At 37.0% G+C, this 16420-nt stretch overlaps 1 protein-coding gene across 1 annotated transcript in view; it reads right to left on the bottom strand.

Annotated features, from left to right (window-relative positions):
* Window positions 1-16420, bottom strand: part of EYS (eyes shut homolog) — a gene marked incomplete at its 5' end in the record, with an annotated part of 718160 nt that overhangs the window by 371227 nt on the left and 330513 nt on the right. Inside the window, 2 exons of the mRNA XM_082756672.1 lie at window positions 1594-1718; window positions 6237-6361. Coding sequence (XP_082612798.1) covers window positions 1594-1718; window positions 6237-6361 — 250 coding nt within the window. The remainder of the gene's footprint in view (window positions 1-1593; window positions 1719-6236; window positions 6362-16420) is intronic.

The raw sequence follows: 16420 nt of genomic DNA, 5'->3' as shown, positions 1-16420 counted from the left end.
TTGCTGAAGGTCAGCTCTGGTATGCTGCAGCTGTGAAACCTTGGATTGACCTGCTGTGAAAAGAGCTAAACTGTGAGAAAGATTTTTGTGAGATGACTCATCTCTGACCTTCATACCTGAGCTCAGAAACTGCATTTAAGCTCAGGCCCTTGCCATCAGACCTTATCTGAGCCTCAACTAACGCTATAGCTTATCATAAAGCTGAAGCCAGCTGTAACAAGCCTGGTACTTGGCTGATCCTGATCCTGCCTTGCAGACTTGACATCCTGGCTTAACCTCAGACTTCTCTTGTGATCACGGATTTGCCTGTTGGCACCTGGACTTTTTGGATGGACATGGTTACTGTCATCACTGGACTTGCCCTGCTTTCCTTGTTCAGGTACTGCTTGTCTCTAAGGTCACAACCCTTACCTACTTTGCTGCCATCCTTGGCTCCTGGTCTGCCTTCCCTTGTGGAGCAGCCCACTCAACAGTCGTGCTCCACAACATGTGCTGGGATATCCAGCTACACCATGGGTGCCCTTAAGGGAATAGGCATGCAACAGAGACAAGTATGATGCCTGGGAAGAACTGAAGATAGACAGGAGTTCCTTCAATTTTTAGAATATTTTTTTCTGTCTTATTTCATGGTTACTTTTTCTCTCATTGATGTTAAATAAGAATCTTCTGCTGAGGGAAGAAGCCTTGAAACTAGATAAAGTCTGTAAAGTTACACCTTTCTTTCTTGACTCAACTGCTGAGAATGTATGAAGATAAATCTGGATCCTATTACCAACAATCTGTTCCTTCTACTTTACAGTCTTCAATACATCAAACAAATGGAGCACATTAAAATGAGCATCATTGTAATCATTTATAAAGAAAAGCTAATCAAATAACAATCTCAAGTTTGGAGTTGTAGAGATAAGAATGACTAAAGCAAGAAAATAATAAAATAGATTGTATACTTCTTACTCTCCTTGTTTGTTACTAACCCCAAGCTATTAAATGATATTAGTAAGTTAAACCTGAAGTGCAACAAGGTAAAACACAAGCTCAAATTGTAGATACCAACTACACATTTCCAACAGCAGAAAGAGTTGGCATAAAATGGTGCTGACAGCATGGAAGTTTCAACCTTAGGTAAATAACATCACTGGCATTCAGCCATCATCAAAGGATTTTTTGTTATGTTAAACAGAATAAAACATAGGACAGAAGTCCACATGGTCAAGCATTCAAAGGAATTGTTTGATTTAGTTTCCGGGGACTTGTTTTCAAAATATTTATCTGTATGCAATAGTTTGAAACGTGAGTTATCTTTGTATGTATATAAAAACATTAGCGTACTCTGATGACTGACAAAGCCACTACATATACTTAGCTTTTTTACTTTGTATGAGTATTAGGTAAGTAGTTCTTTGGAACAGTGTAACTCCCATTAATAAAACAAACAAAATAAACAAAAAACAATTACTAAAATATTGTATTTTTCTGAAAGGCTATGTTTTATCTGCGTGAGGATAAAGAAGAAAGGGATTATATACGGTATTTTCTGTGCACCAATTATTAGTCAGGTTAAGAGAAGAAGAAGAAAAAATGTCAGCATCTCACCACAAACCCTGGCTTGCAAAAACAGGAATAACCAAAACCGGGGTCTCTCTGAACACAGATGCCATGGATGCAGGGGTTGGATATGCACTCATCGACATCCAGCTCGCAATACAGACCTTCCCATCCTGTCAAAAAAACATTAAAAAAAAAAAAAAAAAAAAACATTAAAATTAAATCTATTTACTAAGTATCAATCAAAAAAAAAAAAAAAGCTATGGGTAACTATAATCAATCCTCACACCTATATATGTCATATCAGATAGGAACTGTCTTTGTACTGTGGTTTCTCAAAGAAGAAAAGAAAGTTTAGCAATAAAAAGTCAGAACGTGAGCTATATGGATTATATAACTATACCCTACAAAAAATCTTTGGGGAATGTTAATATTTGCTGACTTTTATATTGGTAGAGATTTAAGTAAGCAAACAAGAGTAAAACCTAAATATATTCTTGCCTTACTGAATTAACTGACTTGACAGGTTGCCCTTCACCTACAGAATTATCTATATTGTTATCTCTCGTGTCTAAGAATAGTCAAGGGTAAAATGTTCCCTGAAACCTCTAATCTCATTTCAGATCAGCACAGTGCAACCAAAGCCACATTATTTTCCAAAATTTAAACTGAAAGAGTATGGAATTGTTTATCTTAATTTTTGAGCTCTTTATCCAGTTAAATTTGTGCATTATTTTCACCCCAGGGAAGGAAAAGTGTAAGTTTAGACAGAAAACAATAGTCATGTTTACCTAAAACAAAATAAAGGAAAAAAAAAAAGAAACTCATATTACCATACCAGATCACTGGGGAGGACATTTTCTCAGCAAATACGGGTTTGTCTTTGAATACCATAAGGATATCGTCTTCTTATACTTCAACACTCAGGCTACTGGCACTTTTGGTAATATGCATTTCTTACAAAATCTACTTTATAATTAAGTAAATCCATAAATTAGAATCCAAAACCTGGGGTTTAAATCATGTAATTTGAATCTGTCTTGAACATGCTCTTCAGAGGCTAAGTCAAACCCATTTGCAGCCCATTTGCTTCAAAAATCCAAACCTAGAGTTTTGTAAAATATGGCTAACTATTGAAGAACTCCACACCATCTGCCATGATATCAACTACGCCCATTACAGCTTTGCTATTTCTCTAATTCATTTTTCCCCTCTCTAAAAAACAAACAAGCAAACCAATGAACCAAACAAAAAGACTTCACAACCCCAAAACCCCAGAAGACTTCAGCTGAGCCAAATCCAGTTGCTTCTATCATGTGTTTGCCTTAGTGCATATGTCAAATGGACCCACCAGTTATGTTCCAGCCCTGTTTTATCTGCATTGTTATAAGTACAGCTGAAGACTTCAGTTGTGAGGGCACCATTAGTTCCAGTGGCTGCTGTTGTTGCTTTAGAGCTGTCTGAGATACTGACAGAATATAGTTTACATCTCTCTGTGTCGCTTCTGCACCTGAACAGCCTGCAGCTGTGGACACAGATTCTGAATACGCATCTGTTATTCTAGAAGTATGAGGCCTGCTACTGGGACAATAGCTGACAAAATTCATGGCCCACTATAGAATGGATTTGTCAGAGCTAAATGAATTCCCTGTTCTGGTAACACATGCTCTCACCACATGCTTCATTTTGTTCTCTGAAGGTTTTTGGAAAGCTGCTATCATCGCCTTGTTCCTAGTTCTATCTTGCCACTATCCCTTTTCCATTTAATTAAATTACAACCATGGATCTGTTGGATATTTCAGACTTCCTGCCTTGTGGAAAGTTCCTTCCCATGTCTGCCTCTACAGATGTAAAAATGTTTAGTGACATCTCCTTATTTCTACAGATGAAGGTCAGTAGAGAAATTAAAGACCTATCATATGCAGGTAGCCTGCCACAAAAGCAGATTTATTCCAAGTATTTCTGCTTCATGTATCTGGAAGGTATTTTTTCTTTATCTTCCAATCCCTTTCTTCAGTTGTGCAACTTTACAACAAACTATTCCTCCCACAGGTTCCCCTTCTCCAAATTCATTCATTTTCTGAGCTATAATTTTCTCATCTCCAGCCACTTCAGAAGCCACAGAACTCAAAAAAAAAAATAATAATACCACACTAATTAAACAGAAAAGGTATTCAACCATCATATATATACCTAACACATGTGATTCTTTCACTGTTTATGTTCCTAGTGGAGAAATCAAATAGAGATCTTTTGCCCACACTAAAGAATGCTATTATTAAACAAAGGTAAAAGAACAACAGCTTACACTTGGCTTAAAATGTGTTTAAATCATGTTAGCAGCAGGACTGAGATCTAATGCCTACGAGAAAGCTTCTTCTGCTTACACCAAACATTTCCATGTAAGTTGCACAGAGGCAGCAGTTACAGCCCTTGGCTGGTAAGCAATTTTAAAATGTCTATATTCAAATATACTTACATTATCAGTAGCTTTAAAAAATAGGGAGAAACATTTTGAACTTGACCATATATTCTGCATGAGGCACAGTAATGATCAAAAAACACATCTTACTAGTTTTTAAGTCATCTGTACTGGTGAAGTGGTATGTGGCCTTATTTAGTAATAGGCAGAGCTTCCTGAGGGGACATACAGTTTTATTCAGGTGGAATTTCCATTGTGCAACAGTGCTGAGAGGAAAAAAGATATATGCTACCAAAGATAGGTGATGACTCAAACTTTGAAGATCAAAAGGGACTGTTACGATTGTGAATTCTGGCCCTCCGTATGGCAAAGTCAAGAAATTTTTCACTCAGTGGTTCATACATCAAGAGTATAGTGTCTTTATGGATTATTGAGTGTCTATTGGATATTAAGGGGAAAAAAAGTTGCTATAAAAAGTTTCATCTGGGAGTAAGTTTATCCCTAAAATTAATGAGGTCCTAGTAAGCCACAGATATATTGCCTTACCAGTGCTTCCATTTAAGTCTTATGCATTAAAATATACTTCCTTAGTACTGATTAAACAACTACATAAACTGTCCATATGGACTTGCTATATACACATGTGCTTGAGTATTTTCTTGCATACCTAAAATCTGATGTGTTGTTGTTGTTTGTTTTTAATGTAAAACCAGCATGGAAATAATTATATGTATGTGGAATAATTGCTGGAGGTGACTTATTGGGGTTAAACAAGTGTCTACATCTTAAGAGAAGGTTCATAGAGGATGAGATATGGCAAATATGCAAGCAATCTGTTCCATGATAGCCCCCTTGGCAATATAGCTGCAAACTTAGGTGTAGGTAACACCACGGGAGCTTGGTGTGCTGACTTTAAGAGAAATAGCACAGAGGGTGGAGAGGAATGAAGACACTGTGGCCAGGCTCTGCGCTATCACTGCAGGGATGGGGAACATCATGGTATTGTGGAACTGATAGATTGCATGGCCAGATCTGAACCTAACTGATAACCAAATCATGTCCTCTGGGTGAACTTTGTTCATTATAATCCCATTATAATGCCAAAACACACCTCCATCCCAAAGGCTACCTGTCTCCAAGGTGTGACCACCCCTCACTGAGTACATGTTCTGAATTTCTCTGAGTTTACATCTTTAAAACAAAAGCAAGAAAAATGTATACCAGTCACAACAGACTTGTGTGACTAGAATCACTCAAGCTCCACCTAAAAGTAAGAAATTAGTATAAAAATGTCTCAAGAGAGGAAAATGCAGGGAAAGACACCACTTCCCCCATATGGACTCCTATTGGATGAGATTTGAACTCTTGATTATACCGAGTGCTTCCCTGGGAAACCTAACAGCCTCTATAGAGTTGTTTAATAAACTAGCACATGTGCAATTGGTTGTGTTAGTCATATTTGTGGTATTTGCATGTGCTTTGCAGACAGGATCTTTATCACCAGCAATCCAAAGGAACCTGTACTCCTGTTACTACAATAAACTACACCAGTCATTTACTAGACCAAAAGTGTATTACGCTATTTGTGCATCTGTGATCATGGCAATTCAATATAATTAATGTGACCAGATTTATAGTACTGAAATATTGCATTATTTGTGCTTCTGTGATCATAATAATTTAATATATTGAATGCAAATGGACTTGTAACACCAAATTGGGCATCACACAGAAGCTAAGCCCAGATGCCCCCAGCCCCCCGACACTTGAAGACAAGCTGAAACACAATGGCATTTAGGTCCTGCAAAACTTCCTTAACCTTTAACTCAATAATGTAAAAATTAGATGAATGGACTACTAGAGTGAGGAAAATTATTTGGTGATTTATTAAAAAGACTGCAGAAAAAAAAAAAAAAAGGTCTAACACATACAGATAGTTTAAATATTTAGTTGTTATTCAGTGCCTACTGGTTGGTCTGTAAGTTACATTTGTGAAGACCACACATAATAAATCCATCTCTACATAATTTTTCATACCCTCTTAATTAACTGTTTTTAGTTTTATGTCCCTCTGAAATGCTTAGTAGACTAGTTAATTCTCTTTAGATTTCATTCAAAAAAGCTTGTCAAACAATAGTTACTATTTTGGTACCTTATAGATTATACACATATATATAAGAACTAGATATACTTTACCAGCTTTCTCAGTACTAACAATGATAATTCAAAACTATCATTCTTTAAGATTGTTCTGTCAAATGTCAGTTACCTTGTTGACATTTACAAGTGTATCCATTGACATGATCTTCACAGGTTGAACCATGTAGACAAGGTGATGAATTACACTCATTAACTTCTATTTCACAAAACTGCCCAGAAAATCCAGCAAGACACCTGAAGCAAATAACATTACAACGTGTTACATTATGCATAAACCATTACATAGAATGTACTTTGTGTGGAAACAATTCATACCATCTATATACATTAACAAGACACAATCTCAAATATTCCTGTTTTTCCTTATTTTACTGCAACTTTTCCAAGTTTCAAAAAGATCCTTGGTGATCTTTTAGGTGATTTATGATGGCAAAGCCTGTCCAAAATTTTTGTATTTTAACCATAGTATTTGGATCACAACCAGACTTAACAGTCTCCATTTCAGTTTACTGGTTCTAGCATGGTGAGTAAATACAAACCTTTCTTAATGTGCTTTTGGGAGATTGTCTACTAGTTTAATTGGCAAAGTAACTACAGCCTATGTTTGGAAAACCACTTGTTAAGAAATGTTTAGACGTGTTTGTACACAGCTATTTCACATGAGGTAAGGTATTCCGAAACTACTGTTAGCAGCTGGGTGGTGCACATCTTGCATGTCTTCTTGTTTCTAATGAAGAATGTAAGTTTATGCCCCACTTACAGGAAGATGAGTACATTAACAGATTGCCTTTCAGTAAATTAGAATAGTCACATCACTTATTCCTCAGAATACCACCCTGGGTGAGTACTAAACACATCAATAGAATTAAATACCTGCAGTGTTTACCTTGAAGCAAAAGGGAAGGGGCTGGATCACCGACTAGGTATATGTAGCACTTCCTGATGAATCATTATATTATGTATTGTCAACTATGTTTTGACTTCTACCTTGACTATTAGAACATATTTGTTTCACTTTATATGGAATGCACTCCACATAATAGGAATTTGGAATCTACCACGACAATGAAGCAGAACATATTTTCCAAAGTCCACATCAGCTACAGAAGACACTGCTGGCATAGTGCTTGGAAAATGCTTAAACTAAAGTACACACTGCCATTTTGCAAGTATCTAGTTATAATGTATGACAGAAAACCCATGGGTAAGGCTGAATGAGTGCAAATAAGGCTGACTGAGACTGAATGATTCTTCTGTACTCGTTGGAGTAAGGGGTGCAGAGGATGATTCTGCTCACTGAAAGTTTAAATCATGTCCTGCAGATACCCTTTTCTTTCCACTAGCTATATGTCATATTAAAAAATAAAATAAAAAAAAAAAAGCAACTTTTCCTAAGTATTAGAAGGATGACCAGATGGATGAATGCTTATAATATAATGCACTTAACATTTTGTTGGCAACTACTGGAAAAACATGACAGCTAAACAAAGGGACTTTTAAACACAGTTAACTTTAACCTTATACTGTGGTATGTTTGTAGACACTTTGCTTTAAAAAAAAAAAAAAAAAGTCAGACAAAACAAATTGGAAGAAAGATATATCTTATGTAAAAATTCTTGATATAATAACTGTACCTACGTATATATAAGGTGAGTGGGCTTGATTTTTTGAGTGTAAAGCTCAAATATTGAAGAAAAGTTTAAAGGTCTTTTTAAGAAATCTCTGGTTAGCAGCTTCTAGTGGACACATTTTTATAGGCTACATGTATACTTGCTATGAGTTGTCATCACTGTGCAGAATGCATTCTTTTTCCTAAGTCAGACAATCATTCAGATTGGAATATTTAAGAACATTGGAAGTATTTCAGATACCAAGGTGGCTTTTTTAGTTTGCTTGCTTATTTTGTTAATGCTACAATACCACAGATAGTGTTCAGATAGTATAATTAGATATAAATGATGCTGATGACAGCAGAGGCAGGCACTCTATTAACTGAATGATTCTGAGCAATTATGAAACCACTAGTGGTGAGCATGCTACTGGTAAATATTTGCAAGTCACAAAACATCACCTTAATGTCAGTAACTTTCCCAAATCACTTTTTAAAAACTGCAATAAATTTTTATGTTTTACTGAGAGTGTTAATGAAATTAATGATTCTTAAGATATGACAAGTACTTTGATCATTTCTGAATTTTTTGTTTGCTCTCACTTCCCTTCATTCTTGCTCCTTTTTTAATATATTTATATTTTGTTCTGGCTCTCCACATTCTTCCTTTCCTTATGTCATTTCTTTTTGAGGATGAGGAGAGACAGAAACAAGAGAATGTAAGTAAAACAGACTCCAAAAGTGTAACTACATATGGAGAACAGTTCTTGTGCTGTAAATGGAATAATGGCATTAAACTTAATCAAATACTTTGGAACACAGCTGTATATGGAACTCGGGATATCACCAGTCTGCAAATGAAAAAGAGATATATAGACAATTTCATATCAAAGTATGACCACTTCAGACCTTGTATATTGAATACTATTTAACAAAAAGCATAATTTTATAAATTCATGCATATTTATTTTCAGTAAATAACTCTTAGAGCTTTTCTGATCAAAAAAGATAATATGTTATGATGACTGAGCTTATAAACATACAAAGTTTTCAGTATTGAAAGGCAGCAGCAAAATACTGCTGATTTTATGTAAAAAAATGATGTATTCAGAATTTAATTCCATCTGCTAAGACCTATCTCATATTTAAATCAATCCCAAGACATCTAGGAAACCCATGAAGCCATGTTCGTCTAGAGATCATAAAAGAAAGAGCTCTGGAGCAAAGACTGTCTGTGGTTGTGGAAGACTGATTTATTCATCCTCAGTAAAGCTTCCAGTCTTCTCAGTAACAAGAGCTTGTCTAGCACAGCATCCTCTTCCTTGTCTGTACCTCTACACCTCTGAAGGGTGTTGGGAGTGATAAATAAGAGATACTTCCTGACCCATTCTTTTAATTCTGCCATGTTTCTATCACAGTGGTGTCTTCAAATTTAGCTTCCAATGTGAAGTTCAGTTTGAGAAGTTCCTTAGTTATCATTAGATGAGTCCCTAAGGTGATAGTTGCACTCTCACCCCCAAAAAAGGCAATAACTGAGATTGTCATGCTATCCCTTGATGACACTAAAATTTGTTTTGCCTACAGAGCTAGTTAGGTAGAAAAATAAAAATGCTGTAGCTTTCACTCACATTTGATGACACAAGTGGATGTCACCTGTGTACTGGGTCTGGCTGGGATGTTAACTTTCCCGGCAGCAGCCCATACAGTGCTGTCCTCTGCACTTGTAGCTGGAACAGCAGAGTTATCATACCAGTATTGTGTCTACCGCTGAGCAGTACTGGCACAGCATCGGGCCTCCCTCTAACCCTCCTAGGGTGTGGGCAAAAAGTGAGAAGAGAAACATCACCAGGGCAGCTGACCTAAACCAACCAAAGGGATATTCCAAACCATATGATGTCACACTCAGCAATAAAAGGTGGAAACAGGAAGAAGAGGGGAGGGGTGGGCTCTTGTTGTGAAAACATTGGTCCTCCTCCCGGTAAAACCACCACAGCCTGTGAAGATTCAGTCATTGCAAAGCAGTACAAAAACCTCTGGTATCTGGGTTCTGAATTACAGTGTTATGTTGGGAAGACTGATTTTGTTACATCCAATATCTTAGCTTTATTAAGATGATTTTCACTAAGATTTTTATCTTGATTCACTGTGGGTTGATAGTAACAGAGGGAACAGCTACATGCTGAAGGCCTGTTTGTGAAACACAGCTACGACATTGAAACTGAGAGAGGCATTGCACAGGGAGCCGGGGAACAGGCTGGAGAATGGACCTGTAATGGACATTGTATAAAAGCAATCTGCAAGCCTGCAGCTGGCCTGGTTTCACAGTTCAAGCTAAAAGAAATAAGACTCACTCAGGATGAGGGCTTAGCTGTCTCAGGTTCTGCCCATTAGTAGAGTGAAGAATTGACCTCTTAACCTAAGGGAGTTGTACAGACACAGTAAGAGGGCTGAGTTATTAGGGTGCTGGCTACAGGCACTTGGATGAATCAAGCCCTAAGAAACATTCTCAGATGCTAGTACTGTGAAATTGCAATTTAAGCATTTGCTACTGTTCTACTGATAGATTTACAGAACTAGAACATTTTTAATATTTTATCAATCAAAGGTCAGGTGAAATGACATCTACCTGATTTAAGCAGCCCTGTCCCAAAGTGCTGTATATGTCCCCAAGGCCTGCCATACAGTGGGTCAGACTAGGCAAATTATTACCACCCTTGTTATATAAGACTTTTAACAATCTAATGCAACCTTAAGACACTGATTCCAGTCTGTACTCCTTTTTTTTTTTGTATCATATAATATAATTAACACAACAAATGCAGCAGAATGCAGCAGATAAATTTACCAAAATAAATTTAAAAAACCCAACTGTATTTTAGATACCTGTTTTTTTTTGGGGGGGGGAGTGGAGGAAGGAGGGAGACATTAAGGTTTGTTAATTCATTAATAATATGGTAGAAACACAAACTTATAACAAATTCACAGAATGTACATGAGAAGAATTAAGTGATTATACTTCTATTAGTCCTGAGTATGTCAGATCACACATAAGAACATCAGTGTTTCCTCACCAATGTAACAATCTTTCAGGGGGATGAAAACTAAAAGAGCAGCAGAGGACTCTGTTAATGAATTGATTCCTCACACTTCAGTATAAACTCCTCTGTTTGTATTCTTTCACATTAATGGTTACCAAACAAAACAGTAACTGTAGAAAAATCTGAAACCCAATTGCTCTGTTCCCGGAGGTTATGCTAAATAAGAAAGTAACTTATTTTACTGTCTTGTTGTATAAGTATGTAAGAGTCTTTGAAAAAATCTTGCAGTTATAAACAACAAAAAATATGCAACTACTTCTATGCAAAAAACAAATTCCTTATTTATCAGTATTGGAAATATTTCATAGAACCACAGAATTGCTTGGGTTGGATGGGACATCAAAAGTCATCCAGTTCCAACCCCCCTGCAATGAGCAGAGACCTTCAACCAGACCAGGTTGCCCAAAGCCCCATCTAGCCTGGCCTTGGGCATTTCCAGGGATGGGGCACCCACAGCTTCTCTGTGCAACCTGTGCCAGTGCCACGCTACCTTTGTAGTAAATAATTTCTTCTTAATATCTAATCTAAACCTTTCATTTTAAAGCCATTACCCCTTGTCCTGTGACTGCACTCTGTGACAGAGTCCCTCCCCAGCTTACTTGCAGGCCCCCTCTAGGTACTGGCAGGCCTCTATAAGGTCTTCCTGGAGCCTTCTCCTCTCCAGGCTGAACAACCCCAACTCCCTCAGCCTTTCTTCTTGGGAGAGATGCTCCCACCCCTTGATCATCTTTGTGGCCCTCCTCTAGGCTCACTTTAATACTTCCATGTCCTTCTTGTGCTGAGGGCTCCAGGGCTGAATGCAGTACTCCAGATGACATTTAACAGAGAAGAGGTAAGTGAACTTCACAACTTCACAGACTTGAGTGTTTTATACAGAAGTGAAGTTATTCAAGCCTGATCAGATCTTGAGGTTGCCAAAATATTTGAATCTTTGCTGACGTTTCCATATGAACAGTTGGTAGACCAGTAAGATACTTCAACTCCTAGATGAGGTGCCCAAGATGCCCTATGTGAATCTACTGCAAAAAAGCAGCAGTGATAACTTTTATCAAAGTTTTGCTTAACATTAATTCTGCATTCTAATGGCTATTGGCATGCAAAAATTTCTACTACACAAAATACTTAATTTAAAACAATTCCAAAGTGATCCATTCATGATTTAATAGAAGACTTAAATGAAGGAGTTTGATCTGTGACCATCACAGGTGCATAATAAAATTTAATCTGTAAGTAAACTTTTAGCCTCAGAGAAAATCTGAACAACCCAAATGTCAACCAATTTTTTTTCCCTATAAGTCTAATTCATATCCTGTTGTAATTCATAGGTCTTTGAGTCTGTTTTGTAACTAATTGTTCTTCAAGTCTATTTTTTATCTGTACCCTTTTCCTCATCTCTCCCTCTCTTTCTTCAACTGCCTTGTGACCTTTTACAGCTTATGAATAATTTGTATATCCCTGAGATATAAGGTTCAGAAAAAAACATGGTTTCTACAACACAGAAGTATTAGGTTTATCCGGGAGCAATGATTTAGAGCAATTGTACTTATGAGAGAGCATTTATGGTGTAACCTTTACCTGTCTATTTGACTCATTCAACCTAGTAAAATAAATTAATTTTATGGACCAGTCCACACTATGGAGTTTGTTTGGGACATCAATTTTTCTTCACGAGTGTTAATCTTGATGAGTAGGGTAATGTTTTGTTAATACTTCTTGGTTTGGTAATTAGGACTTCAGACAGAATAATAGATCAACGTGAAAAGCACCTCTCCTGAGCAACTGTCTTGGGTAAAATTGTCTTGTAAATGTGCAATCTCTTTTGACATTAGTCAAAATCTGCATTTTCAAATCTGCATTTTCTGTCCAAAATAAATCTAGTTAACTGCTCTACAGTAACAGGCCAGCTCTGTCACTGCAAATTTATACTGGGATCGCTATACATTATTAACAAGCTATGAAAAGTCACTGGCTAAATGTCATGGAAGCTGAGATATAGCAGCACCTTGGGATTCATACAGCAAACAGTTTAGTTTTAATCATCTTGAACCACAAGGTGCCTTGACATTTGCGAGGCAACTTCTTCCTTTTTAACTTCCCCTGGAATCAGACCTCTATTATCTCAGCCATAATTCTAAACTTAAAATGTGATAGAAAGTTTTACCTTCTAAATTAAAAAAGTGAAAAATCGATCAAACATGGACCTTATCATTCATTTAATCAATGCTCACATGCCAGCTTGGAAAGTAAAAAAAGGAAAAGCAAGAAAAACTAGATAATTTGATCATCCTCAGGTTTACTAGAGATGTTTCCTATGAAATGCACCAGTCTTAGTACTACTGAGGCTTGACTTTCCTGAGCAGTATTAACACAATGAACTTCTGCAGAACCTCTTTAATTTCAGAGAAAAATTGAAAAAGGGGACTGACTCATTGTAAATATACAGATCTATTTCAACATGTTTTCTTAAAGCTTTCAGAATGTATTTATTCCATTTATTTATTCCATCTATGTTGGAAATACATTTGCAATCATTATCATACTTCACTTCCTAACAGCCAACATTTTGGATCCTAAGTTCCAATTTAGTGGAAGCCAACATATTGGTTTTGCTCCTTTAAATAAGGCTATTCACAAGAAACACAAAAGAGATGAACATAATTTTATTCACCTGAAATTACTATTTTGCAAGAAGTACAGGAGCAAGCAAAATTCCCAACCTTACCAATGCTGCTTTGAGAAAATGAAATCTATTTCATTTGCAAGTTACATTGTGTTGTTTATAAAGTTTTGAATTTCCAGATCTTTTCCTTTCAGACTTTGCTGCCCTAACATCTGTGTGTTATTTCTTATATTGCTAACCACCTACACATTATCTGTATTGCTAATATACATGTTAAAAAAAAATCTTTCCTCGTCAATGAATGTGTACCTCCAGTAATGTCATCATGTTATACAATGGCTCTACTACTGCAACTTCAACAGCTCCCCTCAATCTGATACACAGAACTGAAAACTCTTTTATTTTTTTCTTTTTTCTTTTTTTTTCCCCCAGAGATTACTTTTCCATTTCATATGAAATAGGTTTTAAGAAAGTAATTAATTTCCCTTTACTCTTTTGGTTCTTTTCATGGTAACTCCAGCTTTAAAAGATAAGTGACTTGTAGCATTTATTCTTAAAATCCATAAATAAAGCAAAGTGGATATAAGGTTTTCAGCTTTCACTGATGTTCCATTAAATAGGGGGTTTATACAGAGTTTTGTTAAAGGTATTTTTTCTGATGTTGATCTAAAAATTGTAATCATTACTATTAAATCAGCCTCTTAAGAAAAAAGTGATGAAATCTAATCCTAAAGTAAATCACTGGAAGACATCCACGAGCAGCCTATTTTATGGGCTGAACCAGCAAGAAAACACACGTCTCGGGCTCCTGACATTTTTTATTTTACCAGCCAAATGACTACAGTGAAAGGATGTGGGTTGTTTTCTCAGCAGCTTACCAATTAAAAGTACTTATTGTAATTAATTTATTTATTTCCTTTACTCTCTTTGTAACGTTTTAGAAACTTGAAACTCTAATTAACTATTCATCATATTTGTCAGTTTTCCAGTGGGTGACAGCAGATGATAGGGACACACAAATCAGCTTTGCCGTGGAGTGATTTGTTTCTGAAGTACCTTCTTGCACTGCCTCCCCTGCACCACTTGGGCTGGGAGGTGGAGGAGCCAGGAATGAAGGAGCGAGACTCAGCTTGGGAAAAAGGACAGAGTGGGGGGAAGGTGTTCCATTTTTTATCTTTGCTTCTCACCACCTTACTCTATTTTTAATTGGCAGTAAATTAAATTAATTTTCCCCAAGGTGAGTCTTCCTCCCTGTGAAAGTAATTGGTAAGTGATACGTCCGCTTTATCTTGGCTCTTGAGCTTTTCCATCTTATTTTCTCCTCTCATCCTGTTGAGGTGGGGGAGTGCGAGAGTGGATGAGTGGGTGTCTGGAAGGCAGCCACATTCAACCCACCATAAAGCTGTAAGCTTTGCCAGAGATTTCTACATAACTACTGCAGTTCTCAAGTTACTGCCCTACTTCAAGTATTACTTCTGCTTACGCTAATGAAGACAGAGATCAGGCTCCTTCACAGTTCAGTAGAACCCTGTTGAGAACCCATCTCAGGAATGGCAAGAATAGAATTTCATCATGAATCAATCTGTACGAAAAGCATACTCCATAATAAAAGAAGAAATTTTATGACACAATGCTTTGGTGACAACGTTTTTTTCCCCCTTCTATTTTTCATAAAGCCCCAGTTGAACCTCATTGACCAGTCTGGACAAGGCCCCAAGCAACCGGATCTTGTGGATGGCATCCCTGCCCATAGCAGGGGGTTGGAACTAGATGTTTTTTTAGATCCCTTCCAACCCAAGCTGTTCTGTGATTCCATGATTGATACTAATATGAATTGTCAAAACAAATTTGTGAGCCACTAGACCTGTATGCTTCTGCCCATTAACAACAAGATCACAGGGCATCTTAAAATACCAATATTTGCAAAGAAACTTTGTCTCCAAAATTAACCGACACTGTTGGTGCTCTTGTCCCATAATGCTTGCTTCTCTTTCATCCTTTGACGGTCCTTAACTATAAAATTACTTTGATTCAAATAACAAAACTATTGGTGGTAGATTCCTTTAGACCATTCTTATCTCATGTATCAAGTTACTGAAACTTTTTGATATTTTTCTGAAAGCAATACCAATAGCTAAGGGGAAGCTACTGTGACCCCAAAAGAGGATTCAGAGAGGAAGCTTTTATAATTACCTAACAATGACAAAATCGCACTGACACCTCAGTGCTTTAGAAGTAAATTCTAAGGCCAAATTCCTTCAGCTGGAAAACCTTTCTTCCAGATCTTTTCACTATTCTAAGCTTTGCATCAGGCATTTCAAATAACTTTCACAGTGAATTTTACCAAGGCCTTCAAGTAACACTAAAAATCTGGGAGCAGGACAGGCAGCATAATGAGTTCCTCTTTCAGGAAACGAGTCCACATATGTTTCACAGCCACAACTTTTGAACTTTTACAACATTAAGCTCAGATACAGCAATTCCCCATGAAAAACTAAAAAATGAAGGTATCACATGAGAGGAGTTATCTGCTGACTGATCATCTGTCTGAAGGTTGTGGATGCAGCAGATGATCCAACCAACATGTATGTTACATAGCAAACTACATTTTAAAGTCTTCTGTCGCTTTGAAATTTTGAAAAAGCAATTAGGAGTGGGAGGGGAGGTAAGGGGGAACAAACAAGCACCAACAAACACACACGTGTTTTAAAGAACTCCCTGACTTTTGTGCATGTGTGTACGGACTGTTAGCAATTTCTGGGATCCCACAGTGGATCACCACAGAGCTTCATTGTTACTGTGGCTTCATGGGTGGGTTAACCTGATCATCTGCACAAGGCTGATGACTCAAAGTAATGCAAGTCAGCTGCCTTACTGGCAGTAACGCTACTGAAAATTGTTTCTCCTGCTGTACTTTGGGGCATCTTTCTATGGAAAGTATTTCAGAAAGCAGCCAGCAGGGAACT

The sequence above is a fragment of the Aythya marila genome, assembly GCF_965140915.1.
Source record: "Aythya marila genome assembly, chromosome: 3".
Taxonomy (NCBI): Eukaryota; Metazoa; Chordata; class Aves; order Anseriformes; family Anatidae; genus Aythya; species Aythya marila.
Note: the sequence above shows the minus strand (reverse complement) of the source record. Positions and strands in the feature narration are given on the sequence as shown.